The sequence below is a fragment of the Bos javanicus genome, chromosome 12 (genome assembly GCF_032452875.1).
Source record: "Bos javanicus breed banteng chromosome 12, ARS-OSU_banteng_1.0, whole genome shotgun sequence".
Lineage (NCBI taxonomy): Eukaryota > Metazoa > Chordata > Mammalia > Artiodactyla > Bovidae > Bos > Bos javanicus.
The window spans coordinates 53,052,038-53,079,780 of NC_083879.1; the positions used below are offsets into that span (position 1 = coordinate 53,052,038).

The 27,743-nt window shown below is 42.3% G+C and overlaps 1 protein-coding gene across 1 annotated transcript in view; it reads right to left on the bottom strand.

The window, feature by feature from the left end:
* The window catches only part of EDNRB (endothelin receptor type B), a 31,902-nt gene extending 5,365 nt beyond the window's left edge, over positions 1 to 26,537 (bottom strand). The window contains exons 1-5 of the mRNA XM_061435168.1: positions 26,377 to 26,537; positions 25,047 to 25,578; positions 6,156 to 6,268; positions 5,842 to 6,046; positions 4,078 to 4,227 (exon numbers count right to left, since the gene is read on the bottom strand). Of these exons, the coding sequence (XP_061291152.1) occupies positions 4,078 to 4,227; positions 5,842 to 6,046; positions 6,156 to 6,268; positions 25,047 to 25,526 (948 nt within the window). The 5' untranslated portion in view covers positions 25,527 to 25,578; positions 26,377 to 26,537. The remainder of the gene's footprint in view (positions 1 to 4,077; positions 4,228 to 5,841; positions 6,047 to 6,155; positions 6,269 to 25,046; positions 25,579 to 26,376) is intronic.
* Positions 26,538 to 27,743: the final 1,206 nt, after the last annotated feature.

The window sequence follows — 27,743 nt, forward strand, 5'->3', positions numbered from 1 at the left end:
AAAAGTCAGTGGCATTTGTAAAAATTCAGGATACAGAGTTTTAAACTAAATAGTTACTGTGAATTAGAACCTAAAGGACTAGAGACTCATCTTTTTCTTTAAACTTTTCATTTTGTATTGGGGTATAGCCAATAAGGAGAAGGCAATGGCACCCCACTCCAGTACTCTTGCCTGGAAAATCCCATAGACAGAGGAGCCTGGTGAGCTGCAGTCCATGGGGTCGCTAGGAGTCAGACACGAGTGAGCAACTTCACTTTTCATTTTCACTTTCACGCATTGGGGAAGGAAATGGCAACCCACTCCAGTGTTCTTGCCTGGAGAATCCCAGGGACAGGGGAACCTGGTAGGCTGCAGTCCATGGGGTTGCTGAGGGTCAGACACGACTGAGCGACTTCACTTTCACTTTTCACTTTCATGCATTGGAGAAGGAAATGGCAACCCACTCCAGTGTTCTTGCCTGGAGAATCCCAGGGACAGGGGAGCCTGGTGGGCTTCCGTCTCTGGGGTCGCACAGAGCCGGACACGACTGAAGCAACTTAGCAGCAGCAGTAGCATAGCCAATAAACAATGCTGTGATAGTTTCAGGTGAACAGCAAAGGGACTCAGCCATACATATACATGAATCCCTTTTCCCTCAAACTCCCCTCCCATCCAGGCTGCCACACAACATTTAGGAGAAGTCTATGTGCTAATATAGTAGGTCCTTGTTGGTTATTCATTTTAAATATAGCTGTGTGTACATGTCCATTTAAACCCCCCTAACTAGCCGGCCCTTCCTCTCATCCTAGAGATGGACTGGAATGGGTGAATTTAACTCAGATGACCATTATATCTACTACTGCGGGCAGGAATCCCTCAGAAGAAATGGAGTAGCCCTCATGGTCAACAAAAGAGTCTGAAATGCAGTACTTGGATGCAATCTCAAAAACGACAGAATGATCTCTGTTCGTTTCCAAGGCAAACCATTCAATATCACAGTAATCCAAGTCTATGCCCCAACCAGTAACGCTGAAGAAGCTAAAGTTGAACGGTTCTATGAAGACCTACAAGACATTTTAGAACTAACACACAAAAAAGATGTCTTTTTCATTATAGGGGACTGGAATGCAAAAGTAGGAAGTCAAAAACCACCTGAAGAAACAGGCAAATTTGGCCTTGGAATACGGAATGAAGCAAGGCAAAGACTAATAGAGTTTTGCCAAGAAAATGCACTGGTCATAACAAACACCCTCTTCCAACAACACAAGAGAAGACTCTACACATGGACATCACCAGATGGTCAACACCGAAATCACATTGATTATATTCTTTGCAGCCAAAGATGGAGAAGCTCTATACAGTCAGCAAAAACAAGACCAGGAGCTGACTGGCTCAGACTATGAACTCCTTATTGCCAAATTCAGACTTAAATTGAAGCAAGTAGGGAAAACCACTAGACCATTCAAGTATGACCTAAATCAAATCCCTTGTGATTATACAGAGGAAGTGAGAAATAGATTTAAGAGCCTAGATCTGATAGATAGAGTGCCTGATGAGCTATGGAATAAGGTTCGTGACATTTACAGGAGACAGGGATCAAGACCATCCACATGGAAAAGAAATGCAAAAAAGCAAAATGGCTGTCTGGGGAGGCCTTACAAATAGCTGTGAAAAGAAGAGAAGTGAAAAGCAAAGGAGAAAAGGAAAGATATAAATATCTGAATGCAGAGTTCCAAAGAATAGCAAGAAGAGATAAGAAAGCCTTCTTCAGCGATCAATGCAAAGAAATAGAGGAAAACAACAGAATGGGAAAGACTAGGGATCTCTTCAAGAAAATCAGAGATACCAAAGGAACATTTCATGCAAAGTTGGGCTCAATAAAGGACAGAAATGGTATGGACCTAACAGAAGAAGAAGATATTAAGAAGAGGTGGCAAGAATACACAGAAGAACTGGACAAAAAAGATCTTCACGACCCAGATAATCACGATGGTGTGACCACTGACCTAGAGCCAGACATCCTGGAATGTGAAGTCAAGTGGCCCTTAGAAAGCATCACTACGAACAAAGCTAGTGGAGGTGATAGAATTCCAGTTGAGCTATTTCAAATCCTGAAAGATGATACTGTGAAAGTGCTGCACTCAAGATGCCAGCAAATTTGGAAAACTCAGCAGTGGCCACAGGACTGGAAAAGGGCAGTTTTCATTCCAATCCCAAAGAAAGGCAATGCCAAAGGATGCTCAAACTACCACACAATTGCACTCATCTCAAACGCTAGTAAAGTAATGCTCAAAATTCTCCAAGCCAGGCTTCAGCAATATGTGAACCATGAACTTCTGATGTTCAAGCTGGTTTTAGAAAAGGCAGAGGAACCAGAGACCAAGTTGCCAACATCCGCTGGATCATGGAAAAAGCAAGAGAGTTCCAGAAAAACATCTATTTCTGCTTTATTGACTGTGCCAAAGCCTTTGACTGTGTGGATCACAATAAACTGTGGAAAATTCTGAAAGACATGGGAATACCAGACCACCTGATCTGCCTCTTGAGAAATTTGTATGCAGGTCAGGAAGCAACAGTTAGAACTGGACATGGAACAACAGACTGGTTCCAAATAGGAAAAGGAGTTCGTCAAGGCTGTATATTGTCACCCTGTTTATTTAACTTATATGCAGAGTACATCATGAAAAACGCTGGACTGGAAGAAACACAAGCTGGAATCAAGATATCCGGGAGAAATATCAATCACCTCAGATATGCAGATGACACCACCCTTATGGCAGAAAGTGAAGAGGAACTAAAAAGCCTCTTGATGAAAGTGAAAGAGGAGAGTGAAAAAGTTGGCTTAAAGCTCTACACTCAGAAAACAAAGATCATGGCATCCGGTCCCATCACTTCATAGGAAGTAGATGGGGAAACAGTGGAAATAGTGTCAGAATTTATTTTTCTGGGCTCCAAAATCACTGCAGATGGTGACTGCAGCCATGAAATTAAAAGACGCTTACTCCTTGGAAGGAAAGTTATGACCAACCTAGATAGCATATTCAAAAGCAGAGACATTACTTGGCCAACAAAGGTCCGTCTAGTCAAGGCTGTGGTTTTTCCTGTGGTCATGTATGGATGTGAGAGTTGGACTGTGAAGAAGGCTGAGCACCGAAGAATTGATGCTTTTGAACTGTGGTGTTGGAGAAGACTCTTGAGAGTCCCTTGGACTGCAAGGAGATCCAACCAGTCCATTCTGAAGGAGATCAGCCCTGGGATTTCTTTGGAAGGAATGATGCTAAAGCTGAAACTCCAGTACTTTGGCCACCTCATGCGAAGAGTTGACTCATTGGAAAAGACTCTGATGCTGGGAGGGATTGGGGGCAGGAGGAGAAGGGGACGACAGAGGATGAGATGGCTGGATGGCATCACTGACTCGATGGACGTGAGTCTGAGTGAACTCCGGGAGTTGGTGATGGACAGGGAGGCCTGGCATGCTGCGATTCATGGGGTGGCAAAGAGTCAGACAGGACTGAGCGACTGATCTGATCTGATATGTGGAATCTAGAAAAACGGTACAGATGAACCTATTTGCAGGGCAGGAATAGAGACACAGACACAGAGAAAGGATGTGTGGACACCAAGCAGGGGAGAGGAGGGTAGGATGAACTGGGAGATTAGGCTTGACATCAATATACTACCATGTGTAAATGGATAGCGGGAACCTGCAGTATTACACAGAGAGCTCAGCTCAGTGCTCTGTGATGACCTAGCTGAGTGGGATGGGCGGTGGTGAGAGGGATGTCCAAGAAGGGGGGGATCTATGTATACATACAGCTGATTCACTTCACTGCACAGCAGAAACTAACACAGCACTGCCAAGCAATTATACACCAATAAAAAATGGTTTATCTAAAAAATTGATGGCTCTTTTTACATTCCTTTAGATTATGTAGGGTATCTCCAGGTAGATAGTATAAACCATATTAAAAATATCAGACTAAGAAAAAGGAATTATGCTCTAGTATATGATACTTTTAGTTTATTATCACTACAATTATTTTCATATTCATAATTGGAATTATAATCATGAGTCAGCAAATATTTCTATTTCCTTACCTGTTTTAAGTGATCATTTAAGGCAATTTGCATACCACTCTTCTTTCTCAACATTTCACAAGTCATCAGGGTATAAAACAATGCAGTGATGGCCAGCGGCAGGCAGAAATAGAAACTAAATAGCCACCAGTCTTTAGCTGTCTTGTAAAACTATGGGGAAGAAAGGATGTTATAGTTAATATTCCTCTGTAAGAAAATCTTACATATCAGATATTAAAAAATGCTCATCAAGGAATAATCTTCTAAAATAGATCCATTTTATAAATACTATGTAGAATCTTTCAGTAGAATCTTTATTCTACTATGTAGAATTTTTTGTCTGCTGAACAAAAAATTAAATTAAATGAAACAAACTTTTCCTAAAAGGTGTTTCAATTCTCTAAGGCAGTGTGCTATAATTATATATAAAAATGTAAGCAATTGGGCAAAATTGATAACTCAAATATTTTTGTCTTCACACAAGTGAAAGGAACTTCTTGTGTGAAATACCACATCTTGATGTGTAAAGATATTCTAGTGTTTTGGGGAACTTCTCACTTTTTAACAAGTTTGTTTCTGGGGAAAGCAGGTAGGAAGAGGTCTATGGTAATCATTTAGCTCAGGAATGTATACATCTAAGCTATCAACTAAAAATCAAAATTGCTTATAAAATGACTTCTCTCTTACTCGTTCTTTTTTCCTTTTCCTTTTAAAGACTGTTGTTCCAGATACGTCTCTGTTGGAACAGAAGTTATGGAATCTATGCAGTACTTTGGGCTTCCCAGGTAGTCTTATGGTAAGGAACCCGCTTGCCAATGCAAGAGACATAAGAGATGCGGGTTCAATCCCTGGGTTGCAACAATCCCCTGGAGGAGAGCACAGCAACCCACTCTAGTATTCTTGCCTGGATGATCCCATGGACAGAGGTGCCTGGTGGAGGTGATCCATGGGGTCGCAAAGATTGGGACACGACTGCGACTTAGCGCACACCCATGCAGTACTTTTTCTATTGCAACTAATAAGAAACAAGGAAACGGCATTTTCATTTTCAGTTTCCCATTAAAGCCCCTCTTTAGTCTTTTGTTTATCATGATCTATACACATATACATAAAATCTTATATAAACTTACGTGTAAAATAGAAAATAATTATTTGTGACATTTGGACCCACTCCCTTTGCATTAACTTCTCCTCACCCTTTCTGTTGGGAAGAGCCTTTTTTACTTAGGGTCTATTTTCCGATGACCAGCATTGCTATTTTTCCCCATTCCCTAATTAAACACTCTTAAATAAATAGACAAGATGAAGTTCTTTGCAATAGCAGCTTTCCCTTTAGAGAGAGGACAAGCTTGTCATTCATACCAAGATTCATGGAGTCACATAGATTTCTACCAGTCTGTCCATACGAGGGACTTCTCCTTGATCATTCCTTTAACCACACACTGCCTCCAATGACTGCTGTGTTGCTTAATGCAAAATACGTTGTAGCTGCCAGTTCTTATGTGAATTTGAGTCGGAAAGCTATAAATTCCAATCGATTCTCTTATGTCAACTTGGCTTATCCGTATTCCTGAGAATCAGGGAATTCTTGGAGAAGTAATGACCTAGCTTCTTGCAGCATGGGTCATTAGTCCCACTGTTAACCCTGAGGTCCTGGGACCTACACTTTTAATGTATGCCAAGGATAGTCATAAATCAATAATTTCCCAAGAAGAAGAGATTGGGGGAAAATAGCTAAACATTTATAAGGCAAGAGCAGAAAAGGGAAACAGAAGTAAAATTTACCTGCATAAATGCTGTTTTCTGAGTGGGATGGAGCAAGCAGATTCTCAGTTTATTTCCTATGTGATCACTGGTAATTATATCAAAACCCACAGCCTCAGGGACAGCCAGAACCACGGAGACCACCCAAATTAAAACAATTTCTACTGCTGTCCATTTTGGAACCCCGATTCCTTTAATCCGACTCCAAGAAGCAACAGCTCGATATCTGAAGAACAAAACAGAATCAATTGCCAAATTACAGTTTACTTTCTAAGTAACGTAGCAACCACGAGGATCGTGGTCAGGATACATGTCGCTTAGATACATGCTCTTACCTGTCAATACTTAGAGCACATAGACTCAGCACAGTGATGCCCACGGAGGCCTTCTGAATGAAAGGCACCAGCTTACACATCTCAACCCCAAAGGGCCAGTCCTTGGCAAGCAGCTGCATTGAGGAGACACAGAGCTCTGTTAGGGAGATGTTCACAGGGTGCTCTTGAACTGTATGTATTACTTAGTGGAGGTGAATGAACTTGTGGAGTGAAATAACAAATTTCAGTTCTTATTCTTTTTCTCATGGACTCCTCTGAAAATCATCTGCATTTGTTAGATATTTGGAACAAGAGAGTGGGCTGGCAATCATGAAAGGGCAGACAATTCAGGAGAATTAGCTACACATGAACAGGAGCTTAGGGTCAAGGTATCTTCTACTGCAGGGCCAACAGGGGCCAATTGCTTAAGTTCTCCTTACAAAAATGGGAAGCTGCTGTATAGCACCAGGAGCTCAGATTAGTGCTCTGTGATGATCTAGAGGGGTGGTATGGGGGGCAGTGGGAGGGAGGCTCAAGAGAGAGAGGATATATGTACACATACTGCTGATTTGCTTCATTGCACAGCAGACACTAACACAACATTGTAAAACAATTATATTCCAGTTAAAAAAATTTTTTTTAAATTGAGCCTGTAGTGCTGAAAATGCCTCTCATACTCTTATGAAGTCTCCAATGCTCAGTTGATGGCCAAATCAAAATAAAGATTAATCAAAAATAGGTGAAAAGTATTCCTTAGTTAGACTACATGACTCCCTGGGCTTCCCTGGTAGCTCAGCTGGTAAAGAATCTGCCTGCAATGCAGGAGATCCTGGTTCAATTCCTGGGTTGGGAAGGTTCCCTGGCGGAGGGATAGGCTACCCACTCCAGTATTCTTAGGCTTCCCTGGTGGCGCAGACGGGAAAGAATCTGCCTGCAATGCAGGAGACCTGGGTTCTGTCCCTGGGTTGGAAAGATCCCCTGGAGAAGAGAGTGGCAACCCACTCCAGTATTCTTGCCTGGAGAATCCCCATGGATAGAGGAGCCTGGTGGGCTACAGTCGATGGGGTCGCAAAGAGTTGGACACGGCTAAGTGACTAAGCACAGATGACTCCTATGGAGAGCAGAGTGTGTGTTCATGTACTTACTCTTCACTCTGGCCAACTGCACTGTCAGTCAGCACACTGTTCAGCATGTGTTCAACACAAGGCACCCTTTTCCTTAAGACTTCACCTGAGTCCGTCCTTCTCCAAGAAGGCTTTCCCCCGACAGATCCACTTGGCTAAAACCTTTACTTCTCTTAGCTCTTATTCAAGTCTCATCTTTTCAATATGACCACACTGCTAAGGATAGGAAATGGTCAGGTCTCCCCATCTCCGTCTTTCTACTCCACTTTCCTTTATACCTACAGCACTTATTAACTCCTACTGTGTATAGTATAATACACTTGTTTGTTTTGTTAAGTTTTTGCTGTCTGCAACCCCTAGCCTATCAGACAGAATACAACTTCTGCAATTGCCTAGCACAGTTTCTGACACACAGCAGATGCTTAAGTATTCAAGTCCCTAAAATACATAGGCACTGGTTATTCAGTGAGCAAAATGACTTAGTTCTTGCTACTATACATACATTTCTATTTCAAACTAACTATGCAGCCATCTTCTGTTAAACTCATGATTTTCTTTTGTAGGACAACTGGGTATGCCCCACACACAATGTAAATGAATCACATTAGGTAAACATCTGGGTCAAATGTTTACGCAGTTTGAAAAGAAACTGTTTTAAATCTACCTATGAATGTTTAGAGTTGACTCATTGGAAAAGACTCTGATGCTGGGAGGGATTGGGGACAGGAGGAGAAGGGGACGACAGAGGATGAGATGGCTGGATGGCATCACTGACTCAATGGATGTGAGTCTGAGTGAACTCCGGGAGTTGGTGATGGACAGGGAGGCCTGGCGTGCTGCGATTCATGGGGTCGCAAAGAGTTGAACACGACTGAGCGACTGAACTGAACTGATGTGTGTTTTAATGTTTTAAAGAATAACCTTCCAAAGTTGAAAACTAGTTTGAAACATAATTAAGTCTTTCCATTCTCCTACTTGTAATGTTTCTTTGTAGAGTTAGTCATGCTGGGTAACTGTTTGGCAACTAGAATGGCACCCAAACCTGAAACGTGTGTCTCAGTATGAATATGACTCGGAGCTCCAGCATGAGACCAATTTCACTTCTAAGGCAGACGTGAAAAATTACACCGACATGTAGACAAATGTTGGCAAACTTACAGCAAATATGCTTTTTCTAGGGTCGGAAAGCCTGCATGGCCAGGCAGATCACACAAGAGTGAAGGCAGCCAGGTGCAAGAGAGTTACTGGTGTCAGGAAATAATAGAGGGCAGAGGGGTCTGGGCTAAATCCTGTCTAAAAGGAACCTGTGCTAATAAACATGATGTGATTGTTGATAAGAAATCCCCAATACCAAAATATCTTGATTTTTATCCCCAAATGTTTATATAAAATCTCATAATTTATAAAAATTGTCAACTAATTCAAATTTTTGAGAAAACAAAAACACTAACAGATAATAACATCATGTTAACAAAATAATTTTATGTGTCGCACCAGCCTCTAACTTGTGACCTCTGGATTAAAATGGGCTGGCTCATAACTCTGCTTATTCATTTATTCATTCAACAAACATGTATTCAATACTCACCATGTGCCAACACCATTTGGAGTATGGGGGCCCATTAGAGAACAAGGCAAACTCCCTGCTCTCATGGAGCTTACAGTCTAGTGAGGGAGGCAGAGAAAGAACACACAAATACTTAATATGGTGTTCACAGGATTTGTGGCAGCTGATGTGAAGAGCTGACTCATTAGCAAAGACCCTGATGCTGGGAAAGATTGAGGGCAGGAAGAGAAGGGGACGACAAAGGATGAGATGGCTGGATGGCATCACTGACTCGATGGACGTGAGTCTGAGTGAACTCCAGGAGTTGGTGATGGACAGGGAGGCCTGGCATGCTGCAGTTAATGGGGTCACAAAGAGTTGGACACGACTGAGCGACAGAACTGAACCGAGAAACTGTAATGAAATTTGGGGTGCTTTCTTGTTTTAAAGATAGTTTTGATGTGGACCATTTTTAAAGTTTTTATTGCATTTGTCACAATATTGCTTCTTCTTTATGCTTTGATTTTTTTGGCCATGAGGCATGTGGGATCTTAGCTTCCCAACCAGGGATCCAACCTGCACCCACTGCATTGGAAGCAAAGTCTTAACCCCTGTACCACCAGTCAGGTCTCTCTCACAAGAGGCAACCTTCAGTAGGGATTTGACTAAAATAAAAGAGTAAGCCATGCGGACTGTATTCTAGGCAGAGGAAAGAGCAAATACAAAGGTCCTGAGATCAAAATAAGCCTAGTGAGAGGAGATGAAAAGAAGTTTCTTAAAGCTGACTGGAGTGTTCCAGACCAGTCTAGATGTAGTTAGAGGGAGGAGTGTGATTTTTTTTTTTTAAGGAAATCCATTGCAATATTTTGAACAGGGAGATGGCATCATCTTATTTATGTTAAAAAAAAATCACTCCAGGGATTTCCCTGGTGATCCAGCGGTTAAGATTTCACCTTTCAGTGCAGGAGTTGCAGGTTTGATTCCTGGTCAGGGAACTAAGATTCCATACGTCTATGGCTAATAAAACCAGAACATAAGTAACAGAAGCAATACTGTAACAAATTCAACGAAGTCTTGAAACAAAATGGTCCACATTAAAAAAAACAAACAAACAACCCTTCTCATTCTAAAAACATAAAAAGATCACTCTGGGTGCTCAAAATAGACTAGAAAGTGGTATGGTAGACTGTGAATGGACTAGATAGACAATGATAGACGACTAGAATAGTCAAGGAAAGAAGATTTGATGAGAGATCATGGGCTGAAACTTGTGGTGCCTTGCAACTGAAAGGAATTGATTATAGACAGGATATATTTTGATAACAGAGCTAGCAGGACTTGTTGATGGGTTGGATATAAGATGTGAGGAACCAGAAAACTCAAAGAAGTTGATCATATGAATGGTGAAGACATTGACAGAAATGTAGAAGACCCAGGATCCCACAAATCTGAACCAGCTACAAGCTCGAGGTGGTTTAGAAGACTTGTCAATTACCCTTGCAAACATAATAAAAAGATTCCAACCAGTTGAAAGAATCCTTCCAGACACAATTTGGTATAAACTACTGCATCTAGGTGATACTCTTTCTAATCATTCTGTCTTTATATGTATCAGAGGGGGAAGAAAAAGGAAAACTGACATTTACAGTGGGTTAAGGACTATTCTAAGCCATTTACCTATGGTATATCATTGAATGCCCAAAGCAATCCTATAAGGTAAATTACTATAAACTGCATTTTAATAGGTTAAAAGACTTAGAGGTACTTAGAAGTTTATTAACTTGCTGTGTTGGTTTTTTAGGGCTCCCCTGATGGCTCAGACAGTAAAAGAATCCACCTGTAATGCAGGAGACTTGGGTTCAATTCCTGGATCAGGAAGATCCCCTGGAGAAGGGCATGGAAACCCACTCCAGTATTAAACATGCCCACAAATTCTTCGACAGTCCTCCCTTCAAAAGGTGAAGCTCATTTCCCTCCCTTTGAAGGGGGGGGGCGGTACTTAATGATTCACATTTAGTGAATAGAATGTGGTGGGACTGATGATGCCTGACATCTGAGACTAGTTCATAGATGGCATTATGGGTTCCTCCTTGCTCGCTCTTGGATCATTGCTTTGAGGGAGTTGCCATGTCAAGGAGGAGACTCAAGGGTCCCTGTGAAGAGGCAACATGGCAAGGAACTGAGGCCACCTGAAAACAGCTGGCACCAATTTTCCAAGTGTCCAGCCTTGGACAAGCCTTCTCATGACTGCAGCCCCACCAATAACTTGACCCTCCTGAGAGACCCTGAGTCAGGACAACCCAGGTCTCCCACACTGCAGGTGGATTCTTTATCAGCTGAGCCACCAGGGTAGCCCAAGAATACTGGAGTGGGTAGCCTATCCCTTCTCCAGCGGATCTTCCTGACCCAGGAGTGGAACTGGGGTCTCCTGAATTTCAGGTGGATTCTTTACCAATTGAGCTACCAGGGAATATATCTGTCCTTGGTCACTCACTTATGTGAGGCTTCCTGTGTGGCGTTTGTGGTAAAGGACCCACTTGCCATTGCAGGAGACATGATATTGTGGGTTCGATCCCTGGGTCAGGAAGTTCCCTTGGAAGAGGGCATGGCAACCCACTCCAGTATTCTTGCCTGGAGAATCCCATGGACAGAGGAGCCTGGAGGGCTATAGTCCATAGGGTGGCAAAGAGCTGGACACAACTGAAGTGACTTAGCACGCACACACATGCTCACTTAGGTAAGTAATAGATAACTCCCTGGCTATTTTATTCATCTAATGTCCAAAAATTCAGATCGTTTCAAGTATCTTATTGTCTTGAACAATCTCTAAATATGCAAATGTGAGTGTCACAGGGTACAGTCATTAGATGAGTCAAAATGAATGAGTGTCTGGTCACTGAAGAGAGAGATGTCTGGCCAATGAAAATGAGTTCTGTGTTGAATCCAGGCTCTGTTTTGAGGTTATTATTGCTTTTGGCTCAGACTGGACACTGGATGATTGCTTTTCATACCACTGGGAGGCCTGCAGTCCAACCTCTGACCCAAGTTATCACAGGGGACAGGGAAACACAAACTGAAAATTGTAGCAATTCTCTTCAAGTTCAACACAGAGATAGTCAGAAACTTAATCACAACCGACAGATTACAATTTTCTAGTCTACCCTTCCAAAGGAAAAGAGACTGCCAAAAAACCCTTCATGATTTCAATTCAGACATGAATGCTGCCAGTCCTGAGAGGCCACAGAAGGTGAGGGATTGATCGCCCATTTCTATTATTTTGTAGTCAGAAGGATGACTTTGGCAACCTCTGCTTCTCTCATCAGAAGGCTTTGTGGAGACACTGAGAAGCCTGATCTCCTGTGACATAGACCATGCGTACTGTTGATGCTCATCTCTGTCTAAATGGCCTCCATCCAGAATGTCTTGGCAATTTAGGGCTTGGAGCTTATTAAGAATGCAAAGACATTAATCTCTTGCCCTGAGTGGAGGAAAAGCTGTGAACTTAAAAAAAAAAATCAATCTCAACCAAGATGCCACTTTAAAATTTGGTGAAAGAATGTTCTTAGAGGTTTTCATAATTCTTGGAAATTATTTCACTATTTCTTGACAAAAATAATGACACCCAGTGCCTATAATCTGAAGTTCAATGATTCAGTTTTCCTTTTGGTAGAGGAAACTGATTCTCTTTTATTGCAAGAAGAAGCAAGTCTAACTTTAAACCTAGCAATAATACATTCATATTTCTTATTTGCAGTTTTCATCATTCAGTTAGATAACTTAAGGGCAAAATCTGAGTATTGAAGACAAATTATGCATGTAATCAAATCTCTCTGATTGCAAAAAAAAAAAAAAAAAAGGTCAGGGATCAATATTGTTTCTAGGTCCCTGCCACCTAACTTAAATGTTTGGGTCCTGTTTAAAATTAAGTTTGAATACATATTACTTACTATTTATCAAATGCGAGCCAGTCAGAAAATATTCCCGTTACTGACACTGGTTTGCAATGGTGATGGCTCATTTGAGAAAGAGCCTTTGTTAGTATTGGTCCTAGGAGCAATGCAGTGTCCATTTGACAAATGATAGCCTGTCCTCAGGCTTGCCTCTTTCCCCTAAAGCTTCCACTGCTCTGCTAGCACATTTCTTTTGTATAAATAAATACAAATAAACAAACAAATAAACACTGGATTGAAAACAGTCATGGTCATACTGACTATAAGATTTCTACTCAAAGATGCACATGATTTCATAACTTTATGTTGAAACAGCTGTTTGAGAAAGAAAAAAGGCAACAGAATACTACAAAAGTTCATATCATATTGTAAAATTGTTTTTGTAGTACATAGTTTATACTATGTACTGTATACTACTATAGTATATACATATTTTTATATTACATAGTTTAAAAAATTTCTAAAAGGATAAATAGTGTGAATAGAAAATCAATGTCTTTTCTTTAAAGGTATTGCTAAATGAGTCCTACAAAATCTTTCCAACTGGGGAAATTTATATTTTCCAATTCTCTTTTTTAATTAAAAATTACATTCTTGACAAATTAAATGGAGAAAATCCTATTAATACATACCATTCTTAATACCCAATGGAATCTAGACCCTCCTGCCTTCAGTCTTTCCCAGCATCAGGGTCATTTCCAGTGAGCTGGGTCTTAATGATGAATGAATGAGTTCATGGATGAGTGAATGAACTTGATCATAAGACAGACATCTTGTATTAAGACTTGTCATGAGCTTTTCAGTTCCCATATTTGAAACAATTCTTCTGAGAATTGAGATGACTGTGCTTACTACTGATTGATTGATTTTGTAGTGTCTAGTCCAGGTCCTCCTCCCTACCAGATAGATCAAGTCTTCTTGACACATAAAGCCAGGGCCTCCAGAAATGAGGCGTTGGCTCTTCTCTGGGAGTTCCGCTTGCCAAGCAGACAGGAAAAAGTGGAAAGCAAAATTCCTTCCCTTCCCTCTCTCTCTCCTCCTCAAATGTGTCATGGAAATGACTGGTATAAAACAGAACCCACTATTTCTCACTATCTGCTGGGATTCTATGCAGTGTGTTATTTGTAAGCATGGTGGAGATGAATGTGGAAAGCACAGAGATGCTTTTAGGAAGGTGGGTGAGCAACGCATTACAAGTGACAACCAGGGTTACTTTGCCAGACTGCTGTCTGTTCCATCTGGTGATGAGCTGTGAACATTTCTTTCAAATGACTGATATTATAGAAATATTTTTACAGTCAGAGTCAAAAGAAGGAAATAATGGAGTGGCTGTGTTTCACAAGTTTGGGGAAGGGTGTATTCTTCTGCTTTTATCTGTTTCCTGTGGCAGATAAGAGTTTTTCTGCATTTGAACTGGCGTTTTCATAAGATAAGACATCCTCATTCAAGGATTTCCCATGTCCGATTGATCTCCCTTTCTTTTTTTTTTCTTTAATTCAAACTGGAGCTCTGTGACCACCTAGAAGGGTGGGGTGGGGAGGGAGGTGGGAGGAAGGTTCAAGAGGGAGGGGACATAGGTATACCTATGGCTGATTCATGTTAATGTTTGGTGGGTACCAACACAATATTGTAAAGCAACTATCCTTCAATTAAAAATAAATAAATTTAATTAAAAAAATACAGTGAGAATTAAAGCTGCTGGTAAAGTGCACAGAAAATATTTTCTTGACTTACATGGTACTTGTGCCCTGGGGACAAATATCAATTACAAGTTCCATCTTACATCCATTAAAATGCAGTTAATCACTTAAAGAATAGGCCAAAGGTGCCATTTAAATAGACTACAGTATGAACAGCACCCCCTGGAGTTGTGTTAGACAGAGACCCTGTCCCAGGAATCTGTTGTGTGCACTCCAGCAAAGAAAGGGCTTTCCACTGCTCTGAAAAGATTCCTAGGACTGGCTGAAATAGATGAATGACTCCATTAAAATGAGTTAAGTTTCCTGAAACAAAAGCTCTAAGAGCAGCAAAGAGACAGAATAAAAAGATAAAAAATAAATATGTCTTAGGAGTAAATTAACTTCACTTTAAATATATATCCCTTCTCGGGTTACAATGAAATTTATTTCCACATCTGTAACAGGCCAGTAAATAACTGGATGGCTACTCTTCTATGATCTGAACCTGAAAACTTATCCTCAATTTGTGCTTAAAAGCTTTCATTGACATGTCACATATGTTGAAAAGATTCAACTAAGAGCATTAAGAAATGCTATTCACAAGTCTAGCTTTATGGTCAGATTCACTTCTCTGAGCTGAATCTTCTAAGATAACTGTGACACCTGAAGAAACAAAAGAATTATAACCTGATGATCTCATGGCTCAGAAAGTGACTCTCAAACTTAATAAATTCAACAAATCTTAAGTCATTTCATGTCTTACTTAAACCTAATTCTATCCAGGGAATGGTTTACAGAATAATCTGTGCTTAGAAAACATTTGATTACTATGAAAGTCAAAAGCTCTTTAATATAAATTAAAACATTGCATGAGGGGGAAGGTGACATATAGAACCTAACACCCAGAGAATTGGGTTACTCCTTTCTGAAAAGTAAAATGAAGCTAAGGAGGAGAGAAGTAGAAACACAAGGGTGAGAAGGCACGAGTATGTCTGGAAAGGAATCTTGGGGACAAAATGCCTCAGTCAACTTTGCTGATATATTTCTTTTTTTTTTTTTTATGTGGACCATTTTTAAGGTCTTTATTGAATTTGTTACAACATTGCTTCTGTTTTATGCTTTGGTTTTTTGGCTGCGAGGAATGTGAAATCTTAGCTCTCTGACCAGGGATCGAACCCATACCCTCTGCACTAGAAGACAAAGTCTTAACCACTGGACCCCCAGGGAAGTAAGTCCCTGCTAATAATTTCTGACTCAAGAACAATCCTCATTCTCTCTTTCTTCTACCACCCCATTTTGGCCATTTTCTTATTTCTTTACCAATTTCACCAGAGGATCTTTTAGGAAAGACAAATAGTAAATCTCTAAAATAAAAGCATTGGAAAGAAAAAAAAAAAGTCTAAAATTAGAGAATTTGCTGGCTAAGGTACATCCATATACCATGCTCAGCTATCTCCCAGACATAACCAACCTCTTCTTAACTTTGCAAAGTCCTCAAAGAAAATGCTTCACATCATAAATTATATCTAGAATCGCATTTCAGCTCAGGCTCTATCTGTCAACATCCTTGAAAGCACTTAGTCACTTATTAGCATTAGGCATGTTTCTCTAAAGATCATCAATCATTGCATATTAGCTACACAGTGAAAACCTTATTTGGTTTTCTTTAGAGAATGAAGACCCTGGCTCCCTGGCTTCGAAACAACATGGTCTTGGCTGTATCATCCTCTTGTACAACTATGGAAATACCTTCAGTCTTGAACGATTCATTTAAAATAAGCAAAGAAAAAAATGTAAAGTCTTTGATAGATAAACCTTACCATGTTGAAAGAGACATTGCCCTGACATTTTAAGAGCCTTAGATTTATGGAGTGACCGAGTGACAGATCAAAGGCAAACACAAGAAGAATCATAGAGTTAACCCTGGGAAACCTTCCATTGTCCATGGCCAAGGGTTTGCCAATCACTTTGTCACAGGCATCCATGGGCAAAATGTGAAGCAATGAATCAGAACTAGGAAGTGTTGCATTTCTGGGTTATTTGACATCTGCTATTCGCTTTTCACTTTCATACATTGGAGAAGGAAATGGCAACCCGCTCCAGTGTTCTTGCCTGGAGAATCCCAGGGACGGTGGAGCCTGATGGGCTGCTGTCTATGGGGTCACACAGAGTCAGACATGACTGAAGAGACTTAGCAGCGGCAGCATTGACCTCTTATTCTGCAATGGCCAATAGCCTCATATATATAGAAAAAAGAACAAAAATCTCTTCTTTTTCATTTGGACAGTTACAAAAATATGAGTAGAACGTCTGTCAACAAGCATTTGTCTGCGGTTGACTGTTACAGGGTGTTGGAGTGTTAGTTATATTTATTAATTGACTCAAGGTTATTCAAAACAAATAGTCTTACTCTTTATTAATACTTTTAAAATGTTACTACTTTAAATATGATTAATTGGTGGTCCTTAAATTTTTTTTTTTTAATTTAAATAAAGGAATCTCAGAAGTATCTAGGTTCTGTTCTGGGTACAAAATGCTTCTTCTACTAACATATCTCTGTGCTCAGTTGTGTCTGACTCTTTGCAATCTCATGGACTATAGCCTGCCAGGTTCCTCTGTACATGGAATTTTCCAGGCAAGAATACTAGCATGGGTTGCCATTTCTACCTCCAGAAGATCTTCCTGATCCAGGGATCAAACTTGTATCTCCTGCATTAGCAGGCAGATTCTTTACCGCTAAGCCGCCGGTGAACCCTAACATATCTCCAGATATTACTAAAATGTCATTAAAATATCACAGTTACTTAACTGGACATATCAACAGTATTGATATCTTGGGCAAAATTAGACTCGCCTACTCAATGGCAGGGGCTTCCCCGGTGGATCAGCAGTAAAGAATCCACCTGCCAATGCAAGACACACTGGTTCAATCCCTGAGTTGGGAAGATCCCCTGGAGAAGGAAATGGCACCCCACTCCAGTATTCTTGCTTGGGAAATCTCCTGGAATGAGAAGCCTGGTGGCCTACAGTCCTGGGGGTTGCAAAAGAGTCAGACAGGACTCAGCAACTAAACAATGACAACCACCACCTCCATGATACCTTTACTTCTTGTGTTGCTCTATACACATAAACTTCCATTTATTAATCAGAGAAGTATAACTTCAAAAGTTAAAATTTGATGGTGTTCTGTTCACTTCTACTTCTAACTATGAAACTAGTTAATCATACACAGACTTGTTAAGTGCTAGAAGTAGTCTAAGATTGAAAAGTGAGAAAGGTGCTTTTGATTGAAATATAGCTTTGATTGTGTCCCAAGCAGGAAAGCCTGACTATCTGACAGTCACTACAAGGTCATTTCACTCAAAACTCATTTGAGGGTTCAGTGAAGCAATTCCCATTTTGACATACCAGCATTTTAATGTTACATGTATTCCACCTGAAGTGGTTAAATGTTAAAGATCAGTAGTTTTTGCCTCTCAGACCTAGGAAGGCAGCTTCTTTGCCTCCAACAGTGGCCTCCAAAGTCTTAACAATAAAACCATCTAGAGGCACTCGAAACAGGTCACCAGCTTAATTTTTAGAAAGCTCTCCACTGCCACAAGATTATACTTGGATCCTTATCAAAATAATGTCCATGTAGATATCTGTCATCAGTTTTTAAGGAAATTTGTTTTCAAATGCAATTTGTGTGTGTGTGTGTGAGCTCTGTTGTGCCTGACTCTTTGCAACTCCATGGACTGTAGCCTACTAGGAAAAAAAAAGTCCATGGAATTTCCCAGGTAAGAATACTGGAGCAGTTTGCCATTTCCTTCTCCAGGGATCTTCCCGACCTGGGGACTGAAACTGCGTCTCATACCTTTAGGCTTTTTACCAGTAGGGCCACTGGGACGATACTAAATGCTATTTGCTTATATATAGAGGAAACTATATTTCTATTATTTACTATATTTATGTTAACTATATATATCAACTCAGTTATCCATGTAAATACAGCACAAAGAGAATGAATTTGTTACAATTTAAAAGTTCAATATTTGCTCAAGCATTTTTAACTTCTTGAGATGTTAAGAGAAGTTGAAGAAATTTTCAATTCAAGGCTTTAAAAAATATCACTGCTAATCCAAACCAAGCAAACCAACTAATCAATCAATCACTAACAACACATAAAACTTCACAGCATCTATAAGTACACTCAGCTCTTCCTATGCAACTTTGACATTGGTGCTACTCCAGGATTCTATAGGCAACAAACATCTAGATTATTTCATTCATTTTAGTCTTACAAGAAGGACACAATAAGTAGTTTGTGAATAAGGAGAGATTCACCCTCCCATGAGATACTTAAAACACTAGTCTGTGGGTCAGTGCATACATAGCCCATATAAATACTGGCATAGTGATTCACGTTCTATTTTAGAGATAGATATTGATACATATATATGTGTGTATATATGTATGTATATGTGTGAACATATATATCTATATATATATATGAGGGCTTCCCTTGTGGCTCAGCTGGTAAAGAATCTGCCTGCAATGTGGGAGACCTCGGTTCGATCCCTGGGTTGGGAAGATCCCCTGGAGAAGGGAATGGCAACTCACTCCAGTATTCTTGCCTGGAAAATCCCATGGACAGAGGAGACTGGCGGGCTGCAGTCCATAGGGTTGCAAAGAATTGTACTTGTCTAAGCAGCTAGCAGTTTCACTTTTAACTTTTCATATATATATGAAAGTGAAAGTTGCTCAGTCACGTCCGACTCTTTGTGACCCCATGGACTATACAGTCCATGGGAATTCTCCAGGCCAGAATACTGGAGTGAGTAGCCTTTCCCTTCTCCAGGGGATCTGAGCCACCAGGGAAGCCCATATAAAGATGGCTTCTGACCAGGGCTCTCACCAGGGCTCCTGAGTCAGGGAGGAAATACTGATAAACAGATGTGGGAGACTCAGCAAACTGAAGCTCTAAAAAGGTTTCAGATAATCATGTGAAATGCTGGAAATAAAAGCTTATTTCTCCTTCTCAGCAACACACACTGGGGTTGTCACTGTATTGCATAAGAACATCCAGATGAAAAATGAAATGCAAGCATCCAGAAAGGATGTTTAAAAATATGTAAGTATATATGTATATATATTAATATGTGAATATATTAAATGTTATAAAAATATGTAGATAAGTAGAGAGGTGAATATCACTGGTTACAGTACCTGGTACAATGTAACCAAGTAATAAATGTTATTAGAATGTGTATGAGTGTATGTGTGAATAAGAATGGAAACTGTTTTTTTTATTTTAGCTTTTGCCATTATAAGCATGACTACAAATAACATCTTTGTATAGCTTTGTAACATCTTACACAAACTCATGATTCAAACTAAGAGTACAACAATAACTTTGGGGGTCAGTATAGCAATGTCTATCAAAATTACAAAGGCACATATCCTTTGATTCAATAATTCTAGAAATTTATCCTTCAACTATAGTCACACATGCGTACAAAGCCATACAAAAAAGTTATTTGTAGTCAAGTTTATAACGGCAAAAGCTGAAAAACAAGACAATTTCCATTCTTATTCACACGCACTCTCTCACACATTCTAGTAACATTTATTACTTGGTTAGTTTTACCAGGAACTGTGACCAATGGTATTCACCTATCTACTTATCTATACATTCTTATAACATTTAATGTACTTACATATGAATATGTATAACCATATATGTGCATGTGTGTGTGCTCAGTCGCTTCAGCCCTGTCCTACTCTTTGCAACCCCAGGGATGGTAACCTGGCAGGCTCCTCTGTCCATGGGATTTTCCCAGCAAGATTACTGGAGTGGGTTGCCATGCCTTCTTCCAACTGATTCAGGGATCAAACCCACGTCTCCTGTGTCTCCTGCATTGGCAGGAGGATTCTTTACTGCTGAGCCACTGGGGAAGCCCATATACACATACACTTATATATTTTTAAAGGTCCTCTTTGGATGCTTGCATTTCATTTTCATCTAGATGCTCTTATGTAATACAATGACAGCCCTAGTGTGTGCTGCTGAGAAGGAGACACAGCTTTTATTTCCAGCATGCTTACATGCCTACCTGAAGCCCCTTTTAAGCTTCAGTATGCTGAGTCTCCCACAACATCTGTCAATCAGAATTTCCTCCCTGACATAGGAGCCCTGGTGAGAGGACTGACTCTGTCTAGAAGTTTCCAGAGAACAGTTCCTTGAAGGAGTTGAGGCAGAAGAGACACATGGCCTGAGGTTTGTCAGCGCTCATAGCAGCCCCTCCCTGAAAAGTCCCATCCCATTTCTACAGCTGCATCAAGGAGCACGGCTTTCAGCCAAATCTGTGACATTTTGTGGTTTGTCAACTTTATTGAACTCTAGAATTACTGAACTCCAGATTAAGTTACAGATTCATGTTGAAGTTTCGATACCCTGGGTAAACCAATAGATGACTTGCAGTATTCTATGAACCTTCAGAAATTGTGAATGTATATTATATTATGTATTAATTATAATGCTCAGATAATGGCACCCCACTTCAGTACTCTTGCCTGGAAAATCCCATGGATGGAGGAGCCTAATGGGCTGCAGTCCATGGGGTCGCGAAGAGTCGGACACGACTGAGCGACTTCCCTTTCATTTTTCACTTTCATGCATTGGAGAAGGAAACTGCAACCCACTCCAGTGTTCTTGCCTGGAGAATCCCAGGGATGGGGAAGCCTGATGGGCTGCCATCAATGGGGGTCACACAGAGTCGGACACAACTGAAGCGACTTAGCAGCAGCAGCAGCAGATGGTATAGAATCCACCTGCAACATGAGAGACTCAGGTTGGATCCCTAGGTTGGAAAGATCCCCTGGAGAAGGAAAGGGGCTACCTACTCCAGTATTCTTGTCTGGAGAATTCCATACTGGTGGGCATGAGGTCAAAAGAGTTGGACAAGTGACTAATACTTTTTCTTTCATACATAAATTATCTATTTATATATTAATTTATATAGCATATAACATAGATAATTAAGTGGGTTTTCAAGAGACTAGTAACATCCCACAAAAACAAAATTAGGAATCACCAGAGTACCCCACTTTAGGCTAAATTTAAATGACACTCATAATTCACTTAAGTTCCTTTGTGTGAAGTATAATACTTGACTACTGTGAAATTCTAAATGCATTTTTTAAACTTTTTAATATAGTGACACACTTATTTAAAGAAATAAGTGGCTTTTAACTAGTCCTGGATTAGATGTTTTTGTAAATAAAGACTTTAGAATAACAAACAGTGATATTATCAATGTTATACATTATAGATCATCTGAGGGGAATTTCAGGAGATAGAAATCTTCAGATGACAAAATTAAAACTGAAAATGCTTCCCAAGAAGCCTACTGTGAGGTAGTGCATCACATAATTGCACCATTATACTCCAGTGAGGTCCTAACAATATTCCAGGTTGGAGGAGGTCATGCTGTGAGCAGCTCAATCTGTGCAGGGTGGGGGGTTCTAGGGCCAGAGGCCTGGGTTCAAACCCAAGTTTCATCACTTTCTAGTGGTGTGACATCATCAAGTTACTTCTTCATCTCTTGAAAATGCAATTTCCCCATCAAACAGGGGTGATAACAATACTCCTTCCATAGGCTTTCTTGTAGTGATTGAAATGAACAAAACCAAGTATACCATGCATAATAATGGTAACCATTATTATTATATCATGTCTCAAGTGACACATATTTATGCATATTATAAACATAAACCAAAGACCACTATGTAGGATTCAGTGATGGCAAACCTAGCAAGAGGACCTAATTCTAGGTGATGGATTAGTTCATAGCTAATAAGGATAACTACAGGGCCAGATTTGTAATGACTCAGAAACAGAAACATAGGTTGAACAGACTTAATGGTTTCAGGGAAAAGAATGTAACTTCCTAGGGAAATCATAAAAGAGTTTGAAAGGGAGGGAAAACCTGTGTGCCCCTTTGGGAACAGGCTTGTCTCTGGCTTATTGAATGTAATAATTTGGCCAGGCAGAGAAAGTAAGATGGTCCTGGAAGAGCTGATTTACATCTGGTGCCCTCAAACCTACCTTCCCTACAGGATTTCACCTGCCAGCTGACCTAGGAGTTAGGAGGATATCTAAGTGGGCTCACCACATGGGATTTCCTGGCACCTTCCTTAACAGATCTTTCACAAAACTAGATGCAATCTCCCTTTTCAGAAGGATCTTATAATGCTGGGAAAGATTGAGGGCAGGAGGAGAAGGAGGTGACAGAGGATGAGATTGTTGGAGAGCATCACTGACTCAATGGACATGAGTTTGAACAAACTCCAGGAGACGGTAAAGGACAGGGGAGCCTGGTGTGCTGCAGTCCATGGGGTGGCAAAGAGTTGGACACAATTTAGCGAATGAACAACAATAAATCACTCATTTTAAAGGTTTTCACAACACCTTGTACTCTAAAGTTTCTTAAGTCAGGTTTGAGGAATGCCTCTGCCACATTAGAACAGTAAGACTTGGTCTGTAGGACTCCTAAAATGGGTTAGTTTTGGTTCTAATGGAGATGGGACTGCATATAAGGGACACATTTCAGCCCGTGCTTCTCCCAGGAAATCCTCAGAGTTCATCAGAACTGGTAGTCATGCAGGAAATTAGGATTTCATCTATTTCTCCCTCATTTCTGGGAGTGTTTCTTTCTAGGACCTGGCTCCTAATCTAAATACTATCTGTAAATCTTACAAATCTCTAGAATTCCTTAATGTATGATTTTTTGGATTAGGATTTCCAGAAATTCATAAAAGACAACCTAAAAGCATCCTATCTGGTAACTTCTCCTGTCACAAAACTCTAAGAATTCCCCACAACCTTTTCCTAACCCTACCTGCCTTCCCCCTCCTCCCCCAATCTTGTACTGAGCCCAAAGCTAGCTTTAGGCAAATCCCCAAAGTACATTCTGAGTTCCTAACACTTTTGGGTTCTGTGTTTATGGGTGACTTTCTATTGCTGATTATGATGGGGATGCAGAGTTTTACATATTTGCATAGTCCTTTTTAATATTCCATCTCTTTCCCTTAGGCTGTTTTCTCAACGCCACAAAATTCCAGTTGGTGGGTTCCCTGGTGGATCAGATGGTAAAGCGTCTGCCTGCAATGTGGGAGACTTGGGTTCGATCACTGGGTGGGGAAGATCCCCTGAAGAAGGAAATGGCAACCCACTCCAGTACTCTTGCCTGGAAAATTCCATGGACTGAGGAACCTTGTAGGCTACAGTCCATGGGGTCGCAAAGAGTCGGACACGACTTAGCGACTTCACTCACTCAGCAGCTTATTGTAGAGTTGAGGACACTGAGGTCCAGAGATGTTGGGATGTGTTCAGAGTTTCAAAGCAAGCGGGAGTCAAATCATATGGGGGTTTGTGTCCTGCCCTAGCTCTTCATGCCCATTTCCTCTGATGCCAGTGGTAATCACACAATGATGTTAGCTACTGAAACTGTGACAGACTGCAGTTAAGTGTTCTTGGTCTTGTCTGCAAAGTAATTGATGCGGTGCAGTTCGCACTTTGGAACCTGACAGATTGGGCCTGATTTTCCTCAGCTCCATCACTTACTTCTTGTGAGAGCCTTGAGCATCCTATCATTGATAAAATGGAGTCATATCTACTCATAGGTTGTTAGAAGGAGGAAGGAAAAGTAACACATTTATCCCGGTGCTTGGCCCATCATAGGCATTCAGTAAAGACCAGATACGACACAGTCATGCACAGCAGATGAATATGTTTTCCCACTCACCTGTCTGGGAATCTTTCTCTTAGGCCATTTGTTTTCTAAAAACCTATTCGCTTCCCAAGGTTAGTATGCATATGAATCACATAGGTATTGTAAGATGCAGGTTCTGATTTAATAAATCTGGGGTGGACCTGGAGCTCTAACAAGCTTTCAGGTGATAACAATCTGCCAGTCCATGGTCCATCAAACTCTGAGCAGAGAGAATATACCTTTGTGAGTTGAATTTAGGGACAAGGTCCTTCAAGACCAGTACCTTTCAAACTACCTGGAGGGCTTGTTAAAATACATTTCTAACAAGTTCCCAAGTTATATTTAGGCTGCTGGTCTAAGGCAATGGTAACCCACTCCACTACTCTTGCCTGGAAAATCCCATGGACTGAGGAGCCTGGTAGGCTGCAGTCCATGGGATCACTAAGAGTCGGACACGACTGAGCGACTTCACTTTCACTTTTCACTTTCATGCATTGGAGAAGGAAATGGCAACCCACTCCAGTGTTCTTGCCTGGAGAATCCCAGGGGTGGTGGAGCCTGGTGGGCTCCCGTCTGTGGGGTCGCACAGAGTCGGGCACGACTGAAGCGACTTAGCAGCAGCAGTAGCTAGGGGCTATGCTTTTTCTAGGCTTAGCAGGGGGCTACAGAAACCAGAAGGGTGTTCGGTTCCAATGATTATTGAAAGTACGGGGGGAAGCGGGGTTGTGGGGCCGGAGAGTGGAGGTGGAGGAGTTGAGGGGGATGGCTCTTCTTGAGGAACCTCCCTGCAAAGACTTTCCCATCTTCCCGGGCCTAAGGGTGCGCCCTCCCATCGCGATCCTAGCAGGCACCCCTTACCTTGTAGGTATTGATGGGGATATCAATGATAATGTGCAGCAGGTCTCCGAGAGCCAGGCTGGCTATCAAGATATTTGGACCGTTTCGCATGCACTTGTTCTTGTAAATGATTCTCAGTAGCGTGGAGTTTCCGATGATGCCCAGCACGAACACTAGGCAGGACACCACCGTGTTGATGTACTTGAAAGTCTCCTTGATCTCTATGGGTCCATCGCACGGGGGTGGGGTGCGCGGTGGGATTCCCGCCATCCTTCCCCCTCTAGGAATCTGCGGTGTTGCGGACGATCGCGGGTCGCTGGCGTTGGACCTCCCGGGCCAGGAGGTCTCAGTCGGGGTCTCCATCATCTCTCCGGTCCCCAGAAGTGGCTGAGTGGCCCCGGCTGGCGGGAATTCCCTCTCTTCTGCTTGGATTCCCGCCACGCCGCAGGCAAGGATCAGCGCCACCAGGGCGCGTCCGCACAAGCTGGGCAGCGGCTGCATGCTGCTGCCTGCTCCAGAGGGAGTCGGGTGGCCGCTCCTCCGCTTTCCGAGTCTAGAGACCAGCAAGGGAAGGAAGACAGGACACCCGGGTCAGCGTCCCCAGCCACGCCCCTGCAAGCTGCTATCCTGAAGCGCAGCAGCGCCCGCACTCTCAGTGCGCAAAAGTATTAATAAGTCGAGCTGGCGCGGGAGTGGGGAACTCTGGCGCGTGGGACTCGCCTGCGCCCCTAGACCGTCCCTCCAGAGCCAGCTTTCGCTGGTTTTTCCTCCCCTGCGTCCCCTGAGGGGTAAATGACTCGCAGTGGGGCGGGGTATCCTGGAAGGGGTGTGACGGGGAGGATAGGACGGGTGTCCAAAGCAAAGCTTTGAGCTCCTGGTGTGCGCAGAGGGAGCAGTATTCGTTCTGGCCAAGGGCGCGCGGGGACGGGGCAAATCAAGGCAGGTTAGAGATCAAGGGCATCGCCAGTCTCTGCATTCGACTCCACAGCAACCCCGGATGCCGCATGTCTGGACTTTCAGAACCCTTCCTTCCCGGCTCCTTCGGCACCGCCCCCACCCCCCATACACACACCCCAGGACTGAGCCGGCTGACTCGGAAAATCTCCCGGACATCTCCACCTGGTCTAATTGGAAGAGTCTCTATCTGGATTAACTCGGAAGTTTCTATCCCCTCCGAGTGACTTCAGACACTCAAGCCCTCTCCTTCACTCCAATCCCATTTTAATCTGCTGTAGCTACAGGTTAAAAAACAAACAAACAAACAAAAACAAACCTAAGAAGTAATCCAAACTGAAGCCCCAGGATAAGGTTCAATCACAGATTTGAATTAAACACCAAGCAGAACGGTTACCTCTTGGTCCGGACGCACCAGGCAGGGACCTCCTTCCCCCGGCGCGCGGCTGGGTTCCCGGCTGCCCGGGAGCAGAGCGCGCCTCCCTTCAGCAGCGGGAGGGTCTGGCTCTGACGAAACGCCGAGGGAATGCCTGACAGTGTGGCCTCCGCAGTTTGCTCGGGATCCTTGCTGTCCCAAGACAAGTACTTTTATTCATTCGCCCCTTCCCCATCAATCACCACCAGACTCCTCCCGTCCCTAGCGACCGCGCAGCAACCTTTCCCCTGGGGCGACGCCTGGACAGCGTCAGTCGGACCTGGCCGTTGCCATACTGGGCAGTCCTAGGCCAGAGATGCGTCCTGAAAGGCTGTGGACATGTCATAGCTCAAAGCGCTTCAGATGACGAGTCTCGGCCAAGGGCAAGTTTTTACACAACTCCTGGCCCTCGAGGCTCGAGACTAGAACCTGGCTCTGAATTAAATGTGTTTAATGCCCGCTTCCTAGGTGGGGCTAGTGGTAAAGAACCCACCTGCCAATGCAGGAGACAAGAGACTAGGGTTGCATCCCTGGGTCGGGAAGATTCCCTGGAGGAGGATATGGCAACCCACCCCAGTATTCTTGCCTGAAGAAGGCCCATGGACAGAGGAGCCTGTCGGGCTACAGTCCATAGGGTTGCACAGAGTCTGAAGTGACTGAGCACAGGTACACACGATGTCTGTTAAGACTTCCCTTCCCCGCCCCAAATGTTAAACATCCCACGGTGACACCTAAACTTCAATTAGTTGGGGGTGGAGGGTGCTCTTGGCTTTTAAAGAAAATTATATATGTATTTTAATTGAAGGACAATTACTTTACAATATTGTGATGATTTTTGCCATATATCAATATGAATCAGCCATAAGCATACATGTGTCACTTCCATCCTGAACCCCCACCCCCACCTCCCTTCTCACCCTATTCCGGCTTTGGGTGCCCTGCTTCATACATCCAACTCCCTGCCGCTCCTGCTGCTAAGTCGCTTCAGCTGTGTCTGACTCTGTGCAACCCCATAGACGGCCGCCCACCAGGCTCCTCTGTCCCTGGGATTCTCTAGGCAAGAATACTGGAGTGGGTTGCCATTTCCTTCTGCAATGCATGCATGCATGCTATGTCGCTTCAGTTGTGTCCGACTCTATGTGACCCCATGGACAGCAGCCCACCAGGCTCCTCTGTCCATGGAATTCTTCAGGCAAGAATATTGGAGTGGGTTGCCATTTCCTTCTCCAACATCAAACTCACACTGACTATTTTACATATGATAATGTATATGTTTCAATGCTATTTTCTCAGATCATCTCACTCTCTTCTCCCACTGAGTCCAGATGTTTTCCTGTTAAGTGTCAAGT